Genomic DNA, 25,994 nt, shown 5'->3' with positions numbered 1-25,994 from the left:
TTAGCCAGGATGGTCTCGAACTCCTGACCTCGTGATCCGCCCGTCTCGGCCTCCCAAAGTGCTGGGATTACAGGCTTGAGCCACCGCGCCCGGCCGAAGATTGAATTTATATATGATGCACGTGTTTTTTGTTTGTTTGTTTTTGAGACAGAGTCTCTCTCTGTTGCCCAGGCTGGAGTGCAGTGGCGTGATCTTGGCTCACTGCAACCTGTGCCTCCCAGGTTCAAGTGATTCTCCTGGCTCAGCCTCCTAAGTAGCCGGAATTACAGGTGTGTGCCACCACGTCCAGCTAATTTTGGTATTTTTAATAGAGACAGGGTTTCACCTTGTTGGCCAGGCTGCTCTCACACTCCTGACCTCAAGTGATCTGGCCACCTCGGCCTCCCAAAGTGCTGGGATTACAAGCATGAGCCACTGTGCCCAGCCTCTCATGCATGTGTTTTTAGGGCCACACATCAAGCTTGGCTGCTCCTAAAAGGGCATATCAGTTGCGGAGGCAGGGAGGTAGCCCATAGGATGTGAAGATAAAGATCTGGGACTGCTTCCTAGAGCATGAGCCCTGTCAGTTTGAAGAAGTTGCAGTGCACACTGGAATGAACACTATGCTCTTTGGGCACCTGGAACATCAGTGTCTTCAGGAGCTCTCTGATGGGTGATGGTGCATTCTGCATCTGGCCTCTGAAGGAGAGGACCACGTGATATGGCAGTGTGGAGCAGTGGGTGCCTGATGGCATTTGTTGTCTTGCTGCTCTGCAGACCAGGGGCCTGCCATTGGATCCTGTCCTGCCCTGGTCCCCCTGTGGGAAGCTCTGGAACAGACTGCTTTCTGGGGCCCGACTTCATCTGGCCACACTGAGAGATGAGAGATAAGAGGTTCAGTATTTTGGGGTGCCCCTTTAATCCATCCACTTGACAGGCTGAGTATCCCTTTTTCAAAATGCTTGGGACCAGAAGTATTTTGGATTTCTAATTTTTTTTGGATTTTGAAATATTTGCATATACATAATGAGATATCTTGGGAAAGGGATTCAAGTCTAAACACAAAACTCATTTATGTTTCATGTAAACCCTATGGACATAGCCTGAAGGTAATTTTATGCAGTATTTTAAATAATGTGTAGATGAAACAAAGTTTCTATACATAGAACCATCAGAAAGCAAAAGTATCACTATGTCGGCTGCCCCTGAGGACAAGCTGGCTCTTTGGTGTCAGCATCATTCCTGACCCTAAACTGATAGGAATTGATGTTGATAAGCAATCATCTTACACTTATTCACACAGAAGTACGTGGCAGTAAAAAATATGAAGTACCATTCACGAAGTGAAGAAATAATGTGTTGCAGGTAATGAAGCAGCACAGTAGCATCACCACAATACCTGTGTCAGCTGTTAGCAACAGCAAACGCCGGACTTTCAGTCTCTGCCTGCAATGCTGTGTTTTGATTAGAAGGTTACTGTATACTGTACAGGTTGAGTGATCCTTATCTGAAATGCCTGGGACCTCAAAATGTTTTGGGTTTTGGAGCATTTTGGATTTAGGATTTTCAGATTAGGGATGATTAACTTGTATTGCAATGTCCGGTGGGTGAGGATTCCTGAATTAGGGTAGTCCTAGATTTCAGTTAAGGCATTAATTATTCCTGATAGATGATAGTTCGAAAAAAGAGGCTTGATGATCAAGTGACTTTGGAACAGGCTGTGTTGAACAAAGTTAAGTTTCATGATTGTAGAACATTCCAAAGACTTTAATATACTAATACACACTATAAATGACCATATAAAACCACATATAAATATTATATATAAACCATAATATTTGAGTTTTGCAGACATTTTTGATCACTGAAGCCCTTTATTGAGCAGCTCTGGCCAGACACAGTGGCTCATGCCTATAATCCCAGCACTTTGGGAGACTGAGGGAAGTGGATCACGAGGTCAGGAGTTCAAGAGAAGCACCTTGAGGAATGAGTATTAAACAGAACACAGTTTAGAAAATATATTGATGAGAGGTTATTAAAAATTCGTGCCTTGAAGGCTGTAAGTGCACTTTAATCAGAGTGCCAGAGTGTTTTGTTCACATGTTTTTAATTATTGGAATGCACACTTTTAAAAATATGCAAATAAAAAGGTTGAAAACTAAAAAATAAAGTTAGTGCCTGTTATTTAGACATGGAAGGATAAAATTATAAATGATAAGTTTTACCTATTTCAAAACAAAAGTCAGCATTATACTTATTGGTAAAAGACTAGTGTTCCAAATTATTAAATAATAATAATGTTTTTATAAAATGGATTATTATCACTTTATGCATTTATGTTGCTTTGGTAGTGCTGGCCAGTGCCTTGTCATGACAGAGAAATAAGATACCATAAGAAGATAATACAAAAAGTATTATTAGAAAATATAAAATAATCAACGGAAAGATTTTAATTAATACATTTTTTCAGGAAATAGATATATAGTCAATAGCAAAAATTCAATTTTTACCTCAAACACTTGAAATTACAGGGTTCTAAAAATATTTCATCACAATATCTACAAAAAAAATACTCAGGCATCATCTTGGAGGATTGTGTGTGGCTTACATGACGAACCTCAAGATATGTCATATTTAATTTAGCGATCTATAAAGGGATATATATATCTAAATATACATCTCTTAGATGTGAAAACTAAATATTCTAAAATGTTAATTCTCAATGCATAGCTGATTGCAATATCAAAAAAACTTTCAATGGTATTTCATTTGGAATTTCTAAATTGTATATGGATTTCTGTATTTCCTTTGGAATAATAAGTTGGTATTGATGAACATTCCTAAAAAGAGGCTAATAGAGTGGCATTAAATAAAACACTATGGTAATGGCACAAGACTAGAAATACAAATCAGAATAGAATCAGTAGAATGGACAATTGATAGAATTAATCTCAATCACATAAAAGATGATAATACATGATAAAGTGCAAGGAAAGGAATCAAGCACTTGGTAAATAGGAAAAGCTAACCTTTCACTTTGAATCACATCAAAATAAACCAGATGAATTATTCAGTGTGTTGTCCAGTGTCAAAAATAAAAACAAAAAACAAAAAAACCACAGTAAATCTATCTGTAAATTGTTGAAGAAAATCGAATTAAGTACTTGCTAGACCTCTAGAAAAAGGACGATTTTTCTTTCTGTGCCTTTTGGGCCTTTCACAGGATAAGTTTCTAAACTTTAAAGTATGAGAAGAAATCTCAACAGCTGTGACTACCTAAAAATAAAGGATAATGTACTTTTAAAATGACCTTAAATTTAAAAACCAAATATCAGCTTTGTGCAGTGACAGCCTCATAACCAGAGAGATTTTCCCAAGATCCTGTTATGGCTCATAAGAACCTTGCTAGTTCAACTGTGTTCAACTCGCTGAATTTCAACAAGATAAGACAAATATACAAAGATGAATTGGGCAGGATTCTTCAATAAAGAATTGATTATTGATTATAATAATGAAAAATCAGAAACAACCTAAACATCCACAATTGGGGGTTGATTAAATACATTTTGATAAAGCTCTATAATGGAATATTAAGCAGTCGCTAAAAATAATAAGGTAATGAATATTTATTGAGAATGAAAGGTCCAATTTATTGCTGAGTGAGAAATTAGATTAGAGAACAACATTAAAAGTAGTTAACTCTGGACCGAGCATGGAGGCTCACACCTGTAATCCCAGCACTTTGGGAGGCTGAGGCAGGTGGATCATTTGAGGTCAGGAGTTTGAGACCAGTCTGGCCAGTATGGTGAAACCCCATCTCTACTAAAAATACAAAAGTTAGCTCGGTGGTAGTGGTGCGCACCTGTAGTCCCAGCTACTCCAGAGGCTGAGGCAGGAGAATCACTTGAGCCTGGGAGGTGGAGGTTGTGGTGAGTCGAGATCATGCCACTGCACTCCAGCCTGGGCAATTATGGCAAGACTCCATCTCAAAAAGAAAAAAGAAAAAAAGAAAAGAGTAGTTAACTCTGAGTAGAATTTGAAGTGATTTTAACTTAAACTTTCATCTGTGTCTTTTTTTTTTCCTCCAGTAATTGTGTATGATTTTGATCATCAGAAAGGAAATGGAGCTGTTTTCATTTTAGAAAAACAAGTGCAAACAACTGACCTGGAAAATTGTTTGCAGTGACTTCGACATAGGGTTAAGTCTTTATTATTCAAACAGCTCACGCTCATTGTTAAGAAATAATCAAAGACCCCCGTAGGGTTGAGCAGAGAACATGAATAGACAGTTCATAACATAGGAAACACGGATGGTAAACAAACATATGGATCATTATTGAGATTCACTTGTAATCAAAGCAGTGTAAATTTAAATAATGAGGTAACTTTCTTTGTTGTTAAATTAGCAAAAGTTCATTGCTGTGTTATTTATAATAAAGAAAAAATAATATCAATAAATTGTGGTATATTCTTTTGGTACTGTTAAAAATGGAAGGTTGTGTAAATTATGTTGTAACCTGGAAAAATATGACATTTAGGTGAAGTAATTAAGGAGTTAAGATTTTATACTGTAAGTACTAACAGGTGGGATGGGGTGGAGTGAGGTGAGGTGGGGTGGGGTGGAGTGAGGTGGGGTGGGGTGGGGTGGAGTGAGGTGGGGTGGGGTGGAGTGGGGTAGAATGAGGTAGAGTGGGGTGGAGTGAGGTGGGGTGGGGTGGAGTGGGGTAGAATGAGGTAGAGTGAGGTGGGGGTGGGGTAGGGTGAGGTGAGGTGGGGTGGGGTGGAGTGAGGTGGGGTGGGGTGGAGTGGGGTAGAATGAGGTAGAGTGAGGTGGGGGTGGGGTGGGGTGGAGTGAGGTGGGGTGGAGTGAGGTGGGGTGGGGTGGAGTGGGGTAGAATGAGGTAGAGTGGGGTGGAGTGAGGTGGGGTGGGGTGGAGTGGGGTAGAATGAGGTAGAGTGAGGTGGGGGTGGGGTGAGGTGAGGTGGGGTGGGGTGGAGTGAGGTGGGGTGGGGTGGAGTGGGGTAGAATGAGGTAGAGTGAGGTGGGGGTGGGGTAGGGTGAGGTGAGGTGGGTTGGGGTAGGGTGAGGTGAGTTGGGGTGGGGTGGAGTGAGGTGGGGTGGGGTGGAGTGGGGTAGAATGAGGTAGAGTGGGGTGGAGTGAAGTGGGGTGGCGTGGAGTGGGGTAGAATGAGGTAGAGTGAGGTGGGGGTGGGGTGGAGTGAGGTGGGGTGGGGTGGGGTGAGGTGAGTGGGATGGGGTGGAGTGAGGTGGGGTGGAGTGAGGTGAGTGGGGTGCGGTGGAGTGAGGTGAGTGGGGTGGGGTGGAGTGAGGTGAGATGGGGTGGAGTGAGGTGAGATGGGGTGGAGTGAGGTGAGTGGGGTGCGGTGGAGTGAGGTGGGGTGGCGTGGGGTGTGGGGGGAGAAGAGCAGGGTTGTTCAAGGGAGGAAGATCTGAGTTCAGTCCAGCTCTGCCACTCAATAAGTCTGTGATCTTGGGCAAAAGGTGCTTAGCCTCTCTGAGCTTTGGTTTATTTTTTCTCTATGATTGTAAAAGTATATACAGTACTTGATGTAGAACCTGGTGTGTAGTGTTTATTCAGTACATATTTGTTGAATGAATGAATGGTATTCAGTGCTATATATAAAAGCATATGTATGAAGAAAGATTGGAAGAAAATACAGCAAAATGATGAGTGGTTATATTGGGGGAAGAGAATGTGAGTGATTTTAAAATTTCCTATTTTCTGTTTGGTGGTATTATATTTCTAATTGAAATAATTACCTAAACTCATTCCTAATGTCTTTCTTTCTGGGCGTCCTACTGTATTTACTGTTTGATACATCGTGAGACCTTTTTCTTTTCTTTGAGACAAGGTCTAGCTGTGTCGCCAGGCTGGCATGCAGTACTGTGATCCTGGCTCACTGCAGCCTCGACCTCCTGAGCTCAAGCAGTCCTCCCGCCTGGGCCTACCAAAGTGCTGGACTGCAGGCATGAGCTGCCATGCTTAGCACGATTTTAAGACTCAATTACATTATTTTCCTTTATTCTTTCACTCAGCCAAACACCTTGGAGTTGGCCTTGACCCTTTTCTTTCTATGTCAGCAAATCTTGCTGGCTCTGCTCTTTAGAACATATACAGAATCGGCCGGGCGCAGCGGCTCACGCCTGTCATCCCAGCACTTTGGGAGGCCGAGGCGGGTGGATCACGAGGTCAGGAGATCAAGACCATCCTGGCCAACATGGTGAAACCCTGTCTCTACTAAAAATACAAAAAATTAGCCGGGCGTGGTGGTATGCACCTGTAGGCCCAGCTACTCAGGAGGCTGAGGCAAGAGAATCGCTTGAACCCAGAAGGCGGAGCTTGCAGTGAGCCGAGATTGAGCCACTGCACTCCAACCTGGGCAACAGAGAGAGACTCCATCTCAAAAAAAAAAAAAAAAAAAAGAATATATCCAGAATCCTGACATGTCTCACCACCTTCACTGCTACCATTCTGGCCCACGTCTCTCACCTGGAGTACTGCGGTGGCCTCCTGCCTGGTCTCTCTGCTTCCACCCTTGTCGTAATAGCCAGAGTGATGAGTGATGATCAGCAGACCACATCACTTTGCTGCCTGGAAAAACCCTTCAGCGCCTTCACATCTCATTCGGAGTAAAAGCCAAAATCCTTAAAGTAGCCTACAGGGCTTTTTTTTTTTTTTTTTTGAGATGGAGTTTTGCTTTTGTTGCCCAGGCTGGAGTGCAATGGCGCAATCTCGGCTCACTGCAACCTCCGCCTCCCAGATCCAAGCAATTCTCCTGCCTCAGCCTCCGGAGTAGCTGGGATGACAGTTATGCGCCACCACGTCCAGCTAATTTTGTATTTTTAGTAGAGACGGGGTTTCACCCCGTTGGCCAGGCTGGTCTCGACCTCCTGACCTCAGGTGATCCACCCGCCTTGGCCTCCCAAAGTGCTGGGAATACAGGTGTGAACCACTGCGCCTGGCCAAGGCCTCTTGACAATCTGTTCCTCACCTTCAGACTCATACCTTTCTGATCTTATTTCTTACTCTTTTGCACTTACTGTTCTCTCTGCCTGAAAACTCTGCAGTTGTTCATAAGGCTGGCTCCTTCCCTGCTTCAGGTATCTGCCCAAGTGTCACCTTACCGCAGAGGTAGGCCTGTCTCAGACCTCCGTATCAACCCGTTCTCCCCACCCACGCCCCACCCAGCGTCCCTCATGTCCCTACCCTGTTTATTCCTTCCTCCATTTTTCATTTGCCTTACTATGTATTTTATCAAATATTACGAGCTTATATATCTTTCCCAATAAAAGCAGCTCTATAGAGGCAGGGATTTTTTTTTCTATTTTGTTCCTTGCCATAACCTTACCACATAGTAAGTACTAGGTAACTATTTATTGAATATATATATGAGTGTTTCATATATGTAAGTCATAGTCCAAAACTAGTTTGAAAGCTCTTTGAGAAAATGTCATGTTGGTTTTTATGCATTTCTTCCCACAACTCTGCAAGCATAGAATTAGAATAAGGCAAGGTAGGCAGGGAACACTGCGGAGAAGCAAACAGTGTCTGTTGTGTTGGATTCACTGTGCCTCTCAGGCGAGGACTCTACCCAGAGGACTTGAGAGAGAGGCCGCTGCTGGAAATATTCTATCACCGTGATTGGAGTGGTTCCATGAGTATGTGCGTGTGTAAACACTTAATTAAACTGTGTACTGAAGATCAGTGCACCTTTACCATATGTACATTATGCCTCAGAAAAAATGTTTACAAACACAATATATCCTTTGACATCTCCAGAGGAAGTTAAACATGCTAAATGATACATAAAGATAAGGAAAGAGTTCTTCATATGCTTGCTTATTAAGATTGCTAGTCTGGTTATTAGAATTTTTGTTTTCAATTCAAAGCTAAATTAAAATAATTTTTATTTACTTTGTCTTTTGCAGAGATAATAGTAGCAGAATTTCACAAAAAAATCAAGGAAGCATTTGAAGTGTTTGACCATGAGTCGAATAATACAGTGGATGTGAGGTTTGGAAATTTTTTTTTTGGTTACACTTCTAAATTACTGACACAAGTCATAAGATACAAGAGAGCTATTTTCTCTTCTTTTTACACTGTACCTTGGATTTATTATGCTGTTTTAAGTATTTATTTTCCATGCTCTGTAAAAGGTCTTTGCTAGCTATTGCTTTGATAAGTACTGTTTCTTATTCTTCATACTCTGGTAGAAAGAATATACTGTATTCTCATTGCCCGTTCCAACCTATAAATTGTGAACTCTGTGAGTGAGATGAACTGTATTTCAGTTTTAGTGCTTGGCGCATATTTGGCACTCAGGAAGTAGTCGAGTGAAGGAACGCCATTTGCTTTGTAAAACACATAAAGATGTATTATAAGGCCACGAATAGGATATTGCAAGGAAACATTAATAATGCCTATGCGATGGCACACTCCCCCTGTAAAATAGCAAAAAGAACCCAAACAGAAGAACATGAAACGACAAGAGAAGACATGAATACTGCTGGGTCTGAAATGGAGGACACAGCATGAGTCTGAAACAAAACAAACAAACAACCCCTTAAAAGACAGAAGAGATTACACACACTAATAAGAATTGCAGGGTTTGTGCCACACACATCAAAGGAAGGCAGTGAAGCTGGGTGCGGTGGCTCACACCTGTAATCCCAGTACTTTGGGAGGTCAAGGTGGGCAGATCACCTGTGGTCAGGAGTTCAAGACCAGCCTGAACAACATGATGAAACTCCATCTCTACTAAAAATACAAAAATTAGCCAGGCGTGGTGGCGGGCGCCTGTAATCCCAGTTACTTTGGAGGCCGAGGCAGAAGAATCACTTGTACCCCGGAGGCAGAGGTTGCAGTGAGCCGAGATCACGCCACTGCACTCCAGCCTGGGCGATAGAGCGAGACTGTCTCCAAAAAAAAAAAAAGGCAATGAAACCATTCTTTAGGAGGCCAGGCTAAATGAGGGTTATTTGATGCGATTGCAATCTCAAGACCAGGGCCTAGTAAAGAGGCCAGCACAGCAGTGGGAAGTGGTTTGAAAACGGTTCTGGAAAGGAACTGTTTGAGGCTTATAAACCAGTGCCATCAGAGGTGCAGCACCACATAGCTCTGGTGGCTCTGGTCACATTGCATTCTGTGGGAATGACACTGGAATACCAGGCCTTCCTGTGGGTACCCCAGTAGGAAATGAGTGGGTGGGGTGCTAGTGGTGGTGGTAGGGTTGGGGAGGGGGTGCAGCAGGCAGCCCTGGCCTGCAATTTGAATAACTAAGCACATGAATGACAAGTGCCTTGACCTCAGACCTCTCCTTGAAGGGTTCTCCTGGGGGCAGGGGACAGAGGTATTGTTAGAGAAGTCAGGGAAAGTATGGCGTTATGAGAGAAAGGGGAAAGAGAGAAAAGAAACCAGCATTTGCTTAAGGCTTGCCATCTAACACACTACCTGTAGTTGGGTGCTAGAGGCTTCATGTGGATTACCTCATTTTAATCTTTTTATTTGTGGGTTAAGGGTTGGCATCTCCGGTTTCTGGAGACAAGGAGAAGGTAAATAGTTTGCTCCATGTCACACCAGGGTTTTTCTAACTCCGAGTCTCTTGCTATGCTACGTGACCCACACTCCCACCCCTACCTACCCTTTAAAGACATCGGGGCTTCTCTTCTGCATTCAGGCTTCCTGACAGTAGCCGTGAAAAGAACATCTCTGGATCCTGAGAGCAACGAGGCCAGGCCTTTTATGGTAAAAGGGCCAATTCAGTAAAAGTAAACATGTTTATGGGCTGAATCTTTTTTCCACTGAAAGTTAAAATAACTTTACCGAGGCCCAGAGGGAAAGTAGATGTTCTTACAACTTAAAGGGTCTGCTTTATTAGTTAAAGATGGTTACTACGAACATTGTTATTGTTTTTAGCATTAAAATATTGATGCTGAGTGTATTTGAGGAGGGACAACATGGATGAATGTAGCTTCCTGATCATTATTCCTGTGTTAATTTGTATAGCACTTTAAAGTTTATAATGAATGTTCTCATGCTTCTGGTATCATTACCATCCACTCTTTTTTAAAAATTCGTTTAGTTGGCCGGGCGCGGTGGCTCAAGCCTGTAATCCCAGCACTTTGGGAGGCCGAGGCGGGTGGATCACGAGGTCAGGAGATCGAGACTATCCTGGCTAACATGGTGAAACCCCGTCTCTACTAAAAATACAAAAAAAACTAGCCGGGCGTGGTGGCGGGCTCCTGTAGTCTCAGCTACTTGGGAGGCTGAGGCGGGAGAATGGCGTGAACCCGGGAGGCGGAGCTTGCAGTGAGCCGAGATCACGCCACTGCACTCCAGCCTGGGAGACACAGCAAGACTCCGTCTCAAAAAAAAAAAAAAAAAAAAAATTCGTTTAAAGATAGGGTCTTACTCTGTCCTCCAGGCTGGATTACAGTGGCTTGATCATAACTCAGCGTGTGTGACCTTGAACTCCTGAAGTGATCCTCCTGCCTCAGCTTCCCAAGCAGCTAGGACTGTAGGCACTCGCTACCACGCCCAGCTAATTATTATTTCTTGTAGTGACAGGGGTGTTGCTACGTTGCCCAGGCTGGTGTTGAACTCCTGGCCTCAAGTGATAGACCCTCCTCAGCCTCCCAAAGTGTTAGTATTACAGGTGTGAGCCACTGCACTTGGCCACTGTTTATAAATTGGAAACTAAGCTTTGGGAGGCTGAGGCAGGTGGTTCACCTGAGGTCAGGAATTTGAGACCAGCCTGCCCAACATGGTGAAACCTCGTCTCTCCTAAAAATAAAAAAAGTAAAAAAAAAAAAAAAAATTAGCTGGGTGTGGTGGCGGGCGCCTGTAGTCCCAGCTGCTTGGGAGGCTGAGGCTTTAGAATCTCTTGAACCTAGGGGGTGGAGATTGCAGTGAGCTGAGATTGCATCACTGCGCTCCAGTCTGGGCAACAGAGTGAGACTCCATCTCAACAAAGCAAACAAACAAACAAGAAAATGTAAGGATGGAGAAGCCAAAAGACTTGCCCAAGATCACACAATAGGTTAGCAACAAAGTTGGAACTCAAGTTCGCTTCTTCTTTGGGGCAGCGCTTTCCAGTTTGTTTACCCCCCAGGGGCGGCTCTGAGAATGCAGGATGAGTGAGGTCTGGCCCTGCCTTTCCCAGCGCGTTTTCTCGGTTTGTAAAAGCGGTTGATCTATCGAGAATGTATTTCAGCTGATTAAAGCGAAGGTCTAAATAGACTTTTTTTTTTTTTTCCAAGTTACCAGTTTATTCCACTTACTTCTGGAATTGTTAGGCCTTCTTTATAATATGCAACATTTTATAGAAGGGGTCTAATTTGGCGCATATCTTATGTGCTGTACCACTTTACCTTCAATGCTCTATTAACTGTTGTCAGTTTATAAAATAATTTAATGTCTGATAGTTTAATATCCTTCTTTTTAAACATTTTAATTAAGGATTGAAGGCAGTATTCTGTGTAAGAACTGAGGAAAGTACATAAAAAAGAATGAAATCCTGTCATTTGTGGCAACCTGAGTGAGCCTGGAGACATTATGTTAACCAAAATAAGTCAGGCACGGAAAGAGAAATGCCGCATGATCTCGCTTCTATGTGGGAGCTAAAAACAAACAAACAAACACACAAACAAACAAAAAAACTGAGTTCCTGGAAGTAGAGAGTAGAGCTGTGTGTCAGAGGAGAGGAAAGACGGGGAGGAGGGACTGGGGAGGCTGGTTAATGGATGCAGAATTACAGCTGGATTGGTGGAAGGAGTTCTATTGTTCTGCCGCAGTAGAGGGTGACTCTGGTTAACTCTGATTTATTTTCCAAAAATACAAGAGAGGATTTTGAATGTTCACAAGGAAATGATCAATGTTTTAGGTGGTTGAGATGCCAGTTACCCTGATTTGATCATTACACTTTGTATAAAGCATTGACGTATCACTCTGTATATCTCAGAAATCTGTACAATTATTATTTGTCAACTAAAAATAAAAGGGAAAAAGCAAGGATTGAGTGGTGTAAAGAAGTGTTTTTCAGGCCAGGTGCAGTGCCTCACGCCTATAATCCCAGCACTTTGGGAGGCCAAAGTAAGGGAGGAGACCACCTCTCATATCGTCTTATGCCCAGTTTCTGCCTCCAAAGAAAGAAGTAGTAAAAACTAAAAGGCAGAAATGAAATCCACAGGCAGACAGCCCGGCACCGCACCCTGGGCCTGGTAGTTAAAGATCAACCCCTGACCTAGTCGGTTCTGTTATCTATAGATTCCAGACATTGTGTAGAAATACACTGTGAAAATCCCTATCTTGTTTTATTCCGATCTAAGATCTAATTACCGGTGCATGCAGCCCCCAGTCACGTACCCTCTGCTTGTTCAATCAATCACGACCCTCTCACATGCACCCCCTGAGAGTTGTGAGCTCTTAAAAGGGACAGGAGTTGCCCACTCAGAGAGCTCAGCTCTTGAGACAGGAGTCTTGCTGATGCCCCCGGCCAAATAAACCCCTTCCTTCTTTAACTCGATGTCTGAGGAGTTTTGTGTGCCGCCCATCCTGCTACAGAAGCAGGTGAATCACCGGAGGTCAGGAGTTCGAGACCAGCCTGGCCAACATGGTGAAACCCCATCTCTACTAAAAATACACAGATTAGCCAGGCATGGTGGCGTGTGCCTGTAATTCCAGCTACCAGGGAGGCTGAGGCAGAAGAATCACTTGAACCCAGAAGGCAGAGGTTGCGGTGAGCCAAGATCGCACCATTGCACTCCAGCCTGGGTGACAGAGTGAGACTCCGTCTAAAAAAAAGAAAGAAAGAAAGAAAGAAGTGTCTTTGAACGGAGGGAGAGATATATAATGACTCAGTGGGGGCAGGACAGAGAGCCGTTCCTGGAGAGCCCCCCAGGCACTGGCTGTGCCTCCCCTAGCTGCTTTATCCCTCAGGTGGAGGTTTGGTGTTACTTCCTGTGTAGGGCTGATCTAGGCCCCCTTGAGAGGTCTAGGTCTTAGAGTTTTGTGGTGGCTACTCTCCCTTTCCCTTATCTCTGCTTTGCACAAATTGGAATATTTAATTTGAAATTTTATCGCATCAGATAAAGGGAAAGTCTGGTATTGCAAATGCTGGGCAGCCACCAGCCCACTGTCAAAACCTTTATGAGCTGGGCCCCTACTACTGCCCTTCCGCCTCTAGGGGCCAGTTCTGAGGTCTGGAATCAGACTTCCTGGCTTCCCATCCCAGCTCCGTGACTGCGAGTCATTTCGTTATTCTCTTTGTGCCTCAGTGTACATTTGCCTCAGAGGTTTCGTAGTACAAGTAAGTAGTTCTCAGAGTGCTCCCAAGACCCTTTCAGGGGACTGTGAAGTCAGAACTATTTTCATAATAAATTTAAGAGAGTATTTGTTCTTTTCATTCTCACTTTTTCCACGAGTATATACTGTTTTTTTCTTTTCTTTTTCTTTCATTTTTTTTTTTTTAAGACAGAGTCTCTCTGTCACCCAGGCTGGAGTGCAGTGGCGCGATCTCGGCTCACTGCAACCTCCGCCTCCTGGGTTCACGCCATTCTCCTGCCTCAGCCTCCTGAGTAGCTGCAATTACAGGCACCTGTCACCACGCCTGGCTAATTTTTGTATCTTTTTTTTTTTTTTTTTTTAGTAGAGATGGGGTTTCACCATTTTGGCCAGGCTGGTCACGAACTCCTGGCCTCAGGTAATCCACCCACCTCGGCCTCCCAAAGTGCTGGGATTACAGGCGTGAGCCACTGCGTCCGGCCTTGTATTGGAGTTTTTCAAAGGCTACATGACATGCAGTTTTGCAGCAGATTGAACGCAGAACTAGATATGAGAATACAGCTGTCCCCTGTGAAGCCAGGCGTTACATATTTACATTGAACGTATGTAAAACATGCCATTCTTCTCAATATACTTTTTGTTTTGGAAAATATAGTTTAAAAAAATAAAAATTATTTATGTAAACATATGAGTTGATTTATGATTTCTAAATGAATTAATACATATTTTTAAAATGTAAGGTTTAATTTCTAATATGATAATAAATATAGATCCATATAACTCACACAACATAAACGCTTTGAGCGCCTTGATAATTTTTGATAGTTTGTAAAAGGAGTTCTCAGACCAAAAAGTTTGAGAACCACTGTTGTGAGTGGACATTTTTAAAGCTCTTAGAACAATATTAGCTTGGGATTTAAAGCTAAGAACAGTATTAGCTATTATAATTTTTCTACTTTATATACATATAGTTTGTATTATTATTATTTTGAGATGGAGTGTCAGTGTCTGGCTCAAGCTGGAGTGTAGTGGCCCGATCTCAGCTCATTGTAACCTCTGCCTCCTGGGTTCAAGCGATTCTCCTGCCTCAGCCTCCCAAGTAGCTGGGATTACAGGTGCCCACCACCGTGCCCATCTAATTTTTGTATTTTTGGTAGAGACAGGGTCTCGCTATGTTGCCCAGTCTAGTCTTGAACTCCTGGCCTTAAGTCATCTGCCTGCCTCAGCCTCCCAAAGTGCTGGAATTACAGACATGAGCCACGGTGCCCAGCCCCATTTTATGTTTTTAAAGTAAATAACTCAGATTTGTTTTGCCTCTGTTTAATCTGGATGAGCAATGTTATGTTATATGTAACAAAACTCTCATAAGAACTTTAAAATACATATTTTATTTTAGAGACAAGCTCTGTTTATGTTGCCCAGGCTGGCCTTGAAATCCTGAGATCAAGCGATCCTCCTGTCTCAGCCTCCCGAGTAGCTGGGACTATAAGCACCTACCACACCTGGCTAGAACGTTTTACTTATTCCCATATGTTCCATATTGATCTCTTAAGATCTAAAGCATTTTATTTTTCTTTTTCATTTCCTTGTTAAATAGTTTTTGAAAGCCAGCTCCTTGAAAAACACTGGGCAGGTTTTCAATATCACTAATTAGGGATACTCTGATTTTGCCTTATATAATATAAAACACAGACCTTTTTTTTTTTTTTTTTTAAAGACAGTCTTGCTCTGTCGCCTAGGCAGGAGTGCAGTGCAGTGATCTCGGCTCACTGCAACCTCCACCTCCTGGGTTCAAGCGATTCTCCTGCCTCAGCCTCCCAAGTACCAGGAATAGTGAGATTACAGGTATGTGCCACCATTCCCCAGTAATTATCTCTTTTTTTTTTTTTTTCTGTACTTTTAGTAGAGACAGGGTTTTTGCCATTATAGCCAGGCTGGTCTCGAACTCCTGGCCTCAAGTGACCCGCCCGTCTCAGCCTCCCAGAGTACTGGAATTACAGGCATGAGCCACTGCACCCAGCCACATTTTCACTTATATGTATTTTCCTGCTCTGTATTTAGAAGTTAAGAAGACCAATTGAAAATTAAATTTTTGAATAGATGATATATGTACATGGGATAAAATTCTAAAGGTAGAAATAATATATAGTGATAAATAAATCTCTTTTCTACCTATCCAGTTCCCCTTATTAAAGGCAAGGTTTGTTACAGTCTTCTCTAATTCTTCCAGAGATTCTCCATGCAAATATGTATGAGTATGTGTGTGCGTGCGTTTGTGTGTGTGTGTGCATACGTTTGTGTGCATACGTTTGTGTATTTTTTTTACTGTGGTAAAATATAGATAACCTAAAATTTATCATTTTAAGTATAGAATGCAGTGGCATTAACATTACTGTACAACCATCACTGCTATCCATTTTAGGCTTTTTCATCTTCCCAAACTGAAACTCTGTACCCATTTAACAATAGTTCCACACCCCTCCCTCTTGCAGCCCGTGGCAGCCACCGTTCTGCTTTCTGTGTCTATGAGTTTCATTATCCTAGATGCCTCATATATAAATGGAAGAGTACAATATTTGTCCTTCCTGTGCTTGCTTCGGCAGCACATACACTAAAATTGGAACGCTACAGAGAAGATTAGCATGGACCCTGCAGGAGGATGACATGCAAATCTGTGAAGCATTCCATTTTTAAAATACAAACAAATAATATTTGTCCTGTGTCTTGTTTATTTCATGTAGTGTAATGTTCTCACGGTTCATCCACCTTGTTGCATGTGTCAGAATTGTATTCCTTTTTTGAATAATATTCCATTGTATTTATATCCCACATTTTATTCATCCATCTGGCTATTGATGGACATTTGGGTTGTTTTCATCTTCTGACTGTTGTGAATAACGCTGCTATGAATGTTGGTGTATAGATATCTGTTCGAGTCTCTGCTTTTAATTCTTTTGGGTGCATATCCAGGAGTGGAATTGCTGGATCACGTGGTAGTTCTGTGTTGGATATTTGAGGAACCACTGTACTGTTTTCCACAGCGGCTGCACCATGCTGCGTTCCCAGCGGCAATGCCCCGAGGTTCCGGTTTCTCCACATCTTTGCCAGCACTTGTCATTTCTGTTGGTTTTTTGGAGGGGGGTGTTGTTGTTATTGTTGTTTCTATAATAACCGTCCTACTGGGTGTGAAATGGTATCTCACTGGGGCTTTGATTTGCATTTTCCTGATTAGTAATGTTGAACATCCTTTCATGTACTTATTGGACATTTGTACATCTTCTTTGGAGAAGTCTCTAGTCTTTGCCCATTTTTAAACCAGGTTGTTTTATTTTGTTTATTTTTGAGTTGTAGGATATGTGTTTATTTTTAACGTGAAGGGTATGATACTATATAAACTGTTCTGCACTCTGCTTTTTTTACTTATCAATATATCTTGACTATTAGTATATAAAAATTGGCTGGGTGCGGTGGCTCCCACCTGTAATCCCAGCACTTTGGGAGGCTGAGGTGGGCAGATCACCTGAGGTCAGGAGTTCAAGACCATTAAGACCACCCTGGCCAACATGGGGAAACCCCATCTCTACTAAAAATACAAAAATTAGCCAGACATGATGGTGGGTGCCTATAATCCCAGCTTCTTGGGAGGCTGAGACAGGAGAATCGTTTGAACCTGGGAGACAGTCGTTGGAGTGAGCTGAGATCACGCCACTGCACTCCAGCCTGGGCGGCTGAGCGAGACTCTGTCTCCAAAAAAAAAAAAAAAAAAAAAAAATTTATCCTTATTTCATTGTATGGATGAATCTCATAATATATTGAATTAATCTCCCCACTAATGGACATTGAAGTTGTTTCCAGGCTTTTGCTATAATAGTTCATGTTGCAGAGAATATCTTAGCATTCATATCATCTCGCAAAAGTGAAAACTTTTTCTCAGGTAAATTATTGGAAGTATGTCAAAGGGCTTGACAATTTTTGGTAGATGTTGCTGTCTTGATGATAGTCACTCAACTCATGTGAGAGTACTAGTTTCTTCAATCCTTCTGAAACAAACTGTAATTATCAAGCATTGGGATTTTTTTTCCAATCTGATATGTGAAAGATGGAGACTCAGTGTTAATTTTCTTTTTTGTTTTTTCTTTCTTTCTTTCTTTCTTTTTTTTTGAGACAGAGTCTTACTCTGTCACCCAGGCTGGAGTGCAGTGGCATGATCTCAGCTCACTGCAACCTCCACCTCCTGGGTTCAAGCAGTTCTCCTGTGTCAGCCTCCCGAGTAGCTGGGATCACAGGCTTCCATCCGCCTGGCTAATTTTTGTATTTTTAGTAGAGATGGAGTTTCACCATATTGGTCAGGCTAGTCTCGAACTCCTGACCTCAGGTGATCCACCCGCTTTAGCCTCCCAAAGTGCTGGGATTACAGGCATGAGCCACTGTGCCTGGCCTCATTTTCATTTTCTAGATTATGAACATCTTTCATATCTCTTAAAACTATTTGTATTTCATTTTGTTTGAACTGATGGTTCATGATTTTTCCCCATTTTTTCTCACTGAATTCTTTATCTTTTCATATATTAAAGCTCTCAGCCTTAGTCAAGATATGTATGTCTTGTGTCTTTTCACTCTACTTTTAGTTTCTGGCATGCAGATTTTTTTTTAAATTTAGTCAAATTACACACCTTTGGAGTATGGATTTAATTTTTGGAAACAAACAAATGTCATTTAGAGTAGTTTTAGTAGAATAAATTTAGGTTCCCCTAAATAAAGCTAATTTGGTGGGGGAAAAATACACCCCCAAGGCGTGCCTCTAAGGTAAATAAGCGAACTTTTCCATGTAGCTGATACATTTAATTTGAAAGTGACTATAATCTTATTCACACACAAATCCGATTTTTTGTAATCTAACAGAATAAAAGTACACTAGAAATCAGTAGAGTCAGTTGCTGGCTCTATCGTGGATTTTCTATGTGCCACCCTCTTTTTATTTCATTTTCCTTTTCTATAAAATTGAAATAAAAATACCTGCACCACTTAAACCACACAAGTATAAGAATATCAAATAAAAAATATCAACTTGCATTTTTTTTTAAACACTCCATTCTGATCAATTTCAGAACAGGTTGATACTCAAGAATTTGGTGAGCTAAGATGAGATAGGGCCCAATCCTGGCATAAAAGCACCAATCTTTCCCCTTTCCCAAGCCACACCCATCTGTCCTGTTCCTATGCTTCAATGCCTTTACAATGTGACCTTATTTTTAGTATTCCAGACTCTTCTGTGTGATAAGGTTTGGCTGTGTCCCCACCCAGACCTCATCTTGAATTGTATCTGCCATTATCCCCACGTGTTGTGGGAGGGACCTGGTAAGAGGTAATTGAATTATACAGGCAGGTTTTTCCCATGCTGTTCTCGTGATAGTAAATAAGATGATTTTATAAAGGGCAGCTCCCCTGTAGACACTTTCTTGCCTGCTGCCATGTAAAATGTGCCTCTGCTCCTCCTTCACCTTCCACCGTGATTGTGAGGCCTCCCCAGCCCTGTGGAACTGTGAATCCATTAAGCCTCTTTTTCTTTATAAATTACTGAGTCTTGGGTATTTCTTCATAGCAGTATTAGTCATATGAGAATGGACTAGTACACTGTGTTTAATTTATACCTGCCCCATCTATAGGAGATTTTTCTTAATATTTTCTTAATCTTTAGACAAATTTTGCAGTCCAGCAGCACCAAGTATCTACTTGCTAATATAGTGAGTCTCTTTTTTCATTGCTTCCATCTTCAACTCAATATGAGTCTCTGAGGCTCATGGTATCCAATATTCATTTCTTTTACTGATAGGGAGACTTAAGCTTCGTTAGCAATTGGCAGGAACCTTGAGTGTACTAGGTCCTGTGTAAAATTCAGTAAGAAATAGTAACAAGAACTTATTTGTAATGGATTAGAAATAACTTTTCCTAGGAGCACTGGAGGTACCATAAATACTACGTTTACTTCTTCACATATAGTGCTGTTTTTGAAGAGATATTACAACAACATTTTGCAATTCATGTTTATCAGATAGTAAAAAGTGTGGGCAGTGTGGAGAGACTGCATGGATGGAGTCCCCAAGACAGTTATTATCTGAGAAGGCTGGAAGCTACTCAGAGAGCTTTGTAAAAACTGTATCGATACTGGGTCTACATTTGTGCAATGGAAAAACATGGAAGAGGATTGGGAATTGTTGGGTCCACACACCCCTCAATAAGAAATGAATTGTAAAAACAGGTTTATTCATGCAGTGATTGTTCACCTGTATGCATGAAGTGAATGATGAACCTAAGACTACATGTGTAACTTGGATAAATCTCAAAAAACAACGTTGAGTTTAAGAAATTACAAAAGGACAGAAACATACTACCATATATATACATTTTAAATAGACAAAATAATAGTAAATATTGTTTATGAACACAAAGATATGCATGGAAATGATAAGCATTATCCTCAGAATAGTGGTGTGGTTGCATCTGAAGATGAAAGGAGAAGGGAGGAGGAGTGGAATGTTAGCTGTTTCTGCAATGTTTTCTTGTTAGGAAAAAAATTCTGAAGAAAATGTGGCAAGATGTTAACATCTGTTAAATCTTAGTATTGGCTGTCATATTTTCCCCTGTACTTTTCTCTGAAATACTTTACAACTACACATAAAAATAAATATTTTTAAAAGAGTGATTTATATCTTATCTCTTTATCATCTCACTTTGTAGTTGCTTTGTTAAAAATTGGTTTGCTTATCATGGTCCTTTTGATGAACCGGAGTTAAAGAGTCAAAGAGAATTTTTTAAAGTCATTCCAAATTCTACTTCCTGAAATAATAATTGTTACTGTTAGACTATTATTATTCTAGAGCTCTTTCTGCCCATGTGTAATATAATAAATGGATAGAAAGGTGGGGAATTAATAAGAAAGGAAGAAGGAAGAAAGGAAAGGAAGGAAAAAGATATGGAAGGAAAAATCTAGGATATAATCTTCATGTGGGAAGGACTTACTTTAATTTTACTTGAATGTGACAAAAGAAAAAAAACTAAATTGAAGAAATTGTGGAATCTCAAATGTTTGTTAGCCGTAAGAGACATTATTTAAGTTCAGAAAAGATTTTGAGGAAAACATTAAGAGACTGTAGTCCTTGTGTGTTTTTTTAAACTATTTCAAATATAAAAAGTGTCAGTTGATTCCTTGCTGTGAAAGATAAGGACATTAGCATTTCCAAAATTCTGTCTCTACATTTTCTCTCCCAACCCCCAGTTTATCTTAGGTATATTTTTATTTTTACACTGACAAGGTAGAATGTTCATACTTTGTTCCTACATTTTTTAGTAGTTTTGTATATTTGAATGAAGTTGCCACTAACCACATTTTCTCATTTTTTTCTCCATCCTTGAATTCTTTGATTTATTTTTGTTGTGTAGATTCTCTTGTCAGTTTTTAAAATTTTTTCAGGAAGTGCTCATGGATATTTTTGAGACTGGGTCTCAGTCTGTCACCCGGGCAGGAGTACAGTGGTGCCATCACGGCTAACTGCAGCCTTGACCTCCTGGGCTCACGTGATCCTCCTGCCTCAAAGAAAAGTCCCTGTAACTCTTTTCCACCAGTCGCCCAGTTCCCCTCTAAAATACTGGCAACCAGAATACTAGTGTCTAGGCATCTCTCCAGATCCTAGCCAGATACAAGGAAACGCGTGTATATTATTTTCTTATACCCTGTTTTTATTGAAATGGTTACTTTCTTTCATACTATGGTATGGTTCCCATGGATTGGGGTCACATCTGTGATGAAGCTCGTTTTTATGGCTTTTCAGTAGCGTTCGGGGATCTGGAATGGAGGTAGCTCTCTAGTTCAAGCTTAGGCTAAGTGGCATAAATGCCACAAGGGTTAATGTATTGGGGGACATCGCAAAGGGCATGGGGTCAGTCCTAGATATCCCAGTAAGCTATGTTCCAGGCTTTACAGATGGAAGTTAATAGGAATGGCACTGTGACAAGAAAAATAACATTTGGATTCAGGCTTCCCTCTTCAGGGCCCATTACTGGCTATTTTAATAAAGAAGACCATTTCTGTATCTTTGGAGGCCAGCTTTGGTTGATTGTGGATTACAGGTATCTGTCCGTTTTTGTTTTTGAGATGGAGCCTCACTCTATTGCCCAGGCTGGAGTGCAGTGGCCCAATCTCAGCTCACTGCAACCTCTACCTCCCAGGTTCAAGCGATTCTCCTGCCTCAGCCTCCTGAGTAGCTGGGATTACAGGCACCCGCCACCACGCCCAGCTAATTTTTGTATTTTTAGTAGAAAAGGGGTTTCATTGTGTTGGCCAGGCTGGTCTAGAACTCCTGACCTCAGGTCATCTGCCCACCTCAGCCCTCCCAAAGTGTTTGGGATTACAGGTGTGAGCCACCGTGCCCAGTTCTGTCTGTTGTTCTTTTTTTTTCTTGGAAATGGGATCTCGCTTTGTCGCCTGGACTAGAGGGCAGTGATGTGATCTCAGCTCACTGCAACCTCCGTCTCCTGGGTTCAGGTGTTTCTCCTGCCTCAGCCTCCCGAATAGCTGGGATTACAGGCAGGCGCCACCACGCCTGGCCAATTTTTGTATTTTTAGTAGAGATAGGGTTTCACCATGTTGGCCAGGCCGGTCTCGAACTCCTAGCCGCAAGTGATGTGCCCACCTCAGCCTCGGAAAGTGCTGGGGTCACAAGCATGAGCCACCATGCCCGGCCTATTGTTCTTATTGGACTGTCTTGATCAGGTGCAAATTTTGCTGTATGACTTCAAAAGTGGGGAGCCAGAGGCTCTGAGGATTGGTGGTTTCAGGGAGTGTACTTCCTGAGGCCTCTGGGTATAAAATTCCTGTGGCCTCTGGGTGTGTACCCTCTGTGACTTCCAGATTTGTACGTCCTGCAGCCTCGACCTGGTCTCCTTAACAGAGGAAATCTAATATTACATTCACTCAAAAAGTGTGGAAGCTCATGGTAGTTTCTTTACTAGCTTTGAACAGCTCATGGTAGTTTCTTTACTAGCTTTGAAATACAGAAGGGACACAAACCAAGAAAGTATTACTGTGTGTTCCTATGGCCCCAGACTTGTTTGGAAACTGGGCTCCTTTGCATCATTCTGTTGGTCATGCTCTGTCAGGTTGGTTGGGACCAAATATTCTTAAGTTTTCTCAGTTTGAGCAAGTTTCTTGTAAGGACATATTTGGAAATAAGTATAAGTGATAGAAGGCATTATAAGTAATCCAGAGAAGATTTCAAGTATATGGGAGGATATGCATAGGTTATATGCAAATACTATGCCATTTAATACAAGGAATTTATTTATTTATTTATTTATTTATTTATTTATTTATTTATTTATTTTTGAGACGGAGTCTGGCTCTGTCACCCAGGCTGGAGTGCAGTGGCCGGATCTCAGCTCACTGCAAGCTCCGCCTCCCGGGTTCCCGCCATTCTCCTGCCTCAGCCTCCCGAGTAGTTGGGACTACAGGCGCCCGCCACCTCGCCCGGCTAGTTTTTTGTATTTTTTAGTAGAGACGGGGTTTCACCGTGTTAGCCAGGATGGTCTCGATCTCCTGACCTCGTGATCCGCCCGTCTCGGCCTCCCAAAGTGCTGGGATTACAGGCTGGAGCCACCGCGCCCGGCCTCAAGGAATTTATTTATGTAAGGAATAGCAAAAAGTCCCCACAGTGGCATTCCAGCCCCAGTGTACTGGAAGGACATTTATTGCCATTAAGGGAACACAGGGGCTCTCATATTTCAAGTCACTCTGGCGACTCCACATCAACTGGTAATCTAACATGCCGGCGACTCTACTTGCCTGCTTTTCTTTCTTCTTTTCCAGATTCTTCCTATTTTGCTCCTGACTGATTTGATCTCTGCTGTGTGTCTCCTACTCCTTTGCATCTACCTCCTCATGGGGTCAGATGCTTTATGGTTCTGCAGCCTGCCTTCTCTCTGTGCCACTCCTCTTCCATCTGTATGTCTTGCTTTAAAACTCCCAAGGAAGAAAGAAGGAAAGTCTGCTTTGGTCATTTGTCAGTATTCGGTAGTGTGTGCCTTTGTTGAGCAGAGCTCAACTGCATCAGCCCCTCCCCTGCAGACCTATAGAGGGCGCCTGTCTGGTTAAGTAGCCAGTTCCGGTTCCAGCATCTGTGCCTAGGGAGGCAGATCCAATGGTACAAAGCATAGCAACCTATACATTCAGAAACTCTCGGGAGGGAAGTGTGGATTTGGCAGAGACCTTACTGCTCACCTGATACAGTTACCCCCAAATCTCATGAGGTTGTTTGAGCCTAATGTTAAGCCGTTCCATCGGAGTTTCTAGGCCAACAGTTGGAACTCTGTGGTCAACTCACCGGTTTATTGCCATGCCCCTCCCTGGTAGTGCTAGTGATTCATGTCATGGTGGTCGTCTGTGGTGGAGACTGGGTAGTCTAATTCTGTTTCCTCTCCTCCTGAGCACACAGCTATACTGTAATTCCCAGATTCTCTTGCAGATAGAGGGGAGCTGGGAATTATGGTCTAGCTAGACCATGTGACCTAGTTTTTACCAATGAAATGTGGATGGAGGTGATGGGTACCACTTCTAGGCCCGGTCCATGGAAGCCTCCCACGTGGAAGGTACTTTTTCCTTTACAGCTCGATATATCCAGTGGAGTGATATTGGAAGCCATATGTTGAAAATTATGGAACCACAAGATGGAAGGAGCTGGGTCCCTGAATGAGTTTTTGGAGGAAAGCCGTCCGCCGATCAGGAAAATCCATTTTGGATTTTATGTGAGCCACCTCCATGACTATTGTGTTAAGCCACTGGAGGCTGGAGTTTGTTACAGCAGTGACCATTATCCTCACATAGTGGCATTTTGCTGATTTTGCTCCACAGGGACCCAAGGAAAGGTTGGGGTCCCTTAGGTATCTTGGTGAGCACTGTCCCAGGCGGAAGTTGGGTAACAGGATGGCCCCCTTCAGGGAGGGCTGATGGCGTGCAGGAGAACGATCGTCGCTTTGCTACTCCTGGTAAGCATGACATAAAGAAGCCTCTCTTTAAGACTTCCTCGCCGAATCCCAAGCTGTGGATATCCATACATCTGTATAGATTCATGGGAGAGTTCAGGGGTTTTCTGAAATTGCCTCTGAATTTATTTGCAGGAAGATAGGGGTTAGTAACTACTGGTACTGCTTTATACACACAGCAAGTAAACTCCATCTTTACCATGGTCAACTGTAGCAATAGAATTCAGTGTTTTCTATATCACAGATAGAAGAAGTAACAGAAACTTCATCCATTTCATCTTCATATATAGTAAGGCGAGGTGTCTGAGAGGGCGAGGTGAGAAAGGCAAGACTGGCGTGCGTGCTCTTGAAGTGGCTGTCAAAGGGAGGAGATTGGCTTATAGTAGCAGGGTCCAGGTAGCATGGGAATTCAGTATTTTTATCTTTAAAGCAGTTAGAAACAAGTGTTTACAGGTGCCATGCAGTCACAAAGCCAGGCCAGAAGCCAGGTTGTAAGTGCTGTAATTCAAGTAAGCTTTTGGTTAATTTAAAGCTTCTAACCCATAGCCATCTTCTGTTTCATTTTTTTGATTACTGAGAAGTGACACTCAAATGTTTATTTTTTCTTAAAACTGCTGAGTACATTTTGTAACAGTTCCAGTTTCTACTGAGAGCTCATTTATGCCATATTTCCTTTGCTCACGTAACTCTAAGAGTACTGTGTTTTTTATTTTTGTTTGTTTGTTTTTACTGAAAGCTTATATTTCTATTTCTCCTAAGTTATAAACTTACTGATGACAAAATGTATTTATTATATGAGTTCTGTAATGCATACAACATTGTCTTTTTTCTATATACAACTGATAATATTAGCTGCGGGTACGTAACTAGTTGTGTGGTGTTATTAGGAAATGAATCTGTGAAAGGTGGGCCGGGGCAATTCAGTGAACCATCTTGTTTGATGCTCTAGGATCCTGGATTTCACTGTGTAAGCAATGCACATCCATAAATGCTGAAAGGGATAAGACGAGATTTGGGCTTTTAGAAAGAAAACCCTAGCCAGGTGTGGTGGTGCACGCCTGGAGTCCCAGCTACCCAGGAGGCTGAGACGGAAGAGTGCTTGAGCTTGGGAGTTCGAGACCAGCCTGAGCAAGATTTCAGGATTTTTTTAAAGGAGCCCAAAAAAGAAAGCAAACACTAGCTTTAGGATGGTAGATCCATTGACACGCGGAACAGAGCAGTAGTTCTTAATTCTGGGTGAGCTTCAGAGTGGCCTCACAGCGCAGCTAGTCTGGAACTGCACGCAAAAGAGCAGCACAGAGCTGGCACATGGCGGGGCTCTCCAGCCCAGCCAGACCCGGTGCCCTTTATGAACCCGCAGCCCAAAGCCAGGCAGAATCAAGGATGTCTCCACAGGTGCAGGTGTGGGTAGCTTATGTGCCTTAGCCACACCCTGGCAAGTAACTATTCCTTTTCATAACAAAGCTTTTCTGGGCACTCACCCTGCCAACTGCTGAGTTCTCCTCTCCCAGAGGCAGTGAGCGTGGAATGCCCTTGTCTACATTGGGAGAAGGATATAAAGGATTATGGATGAAAAGGCCTCCATTATATTTCCAAATACCTTCTCCCACAAACGCCTTTTATATAAAACAAAACCAAAAAATTTCCACCCACTAAACCCCTGGCTAATGCCCTATG

The 25,994-nt window shown here is 42.3% G+C and overlaps 1 protein-coding gene and 1 non-coding gene across 2 annotated transcripts in view; both read left to right on the top strand.

The window, feature by feature from the left end:
• DRC8 (dynein regulatory complex subunit 8) overlaps window positions 1–25,994 on the top strand; it is a 168,542-nt gene that overhangs the window by 44,604 nt on the left and 97,944 nt on the right. The window contains 1 exon segment of the mRNA XM_015431792.4: window positions 7,931–8,015. Within this exon segment, the coding sequence (XP_015287278.3) occupies window positions 7,931–8,015 (85 nt within the window).
• Window positions 15,871–15,977, top strand: LOC123570848 (U6 spliceosomal RNA). Its single transcript, XR_006695065.1, has one exon. It is a non-coding gene; the product is annotated as a U6 spliceosomal RNA (small nuclear RNA).

The sequence above is a fragment of the Macaca fascicularis genome, chromosome 1, assembly GCF_037993035.2.
Source record: "Macaca fascicularis isolate 582-1 chromosome 1, T2T-MFA8v1.1".
In the NCBI taxonomy this organism is placed as follows: Eukaryota; Metazoa; Chordata; class Mammalia; order Primates; family Cercopithecidae; genus Macaca; species Macaca fascicularis.
Note: the sequence above shows the minus strand (reverse complement) of the source record. Positions and strands in the feature narration are given on the sequence as shown.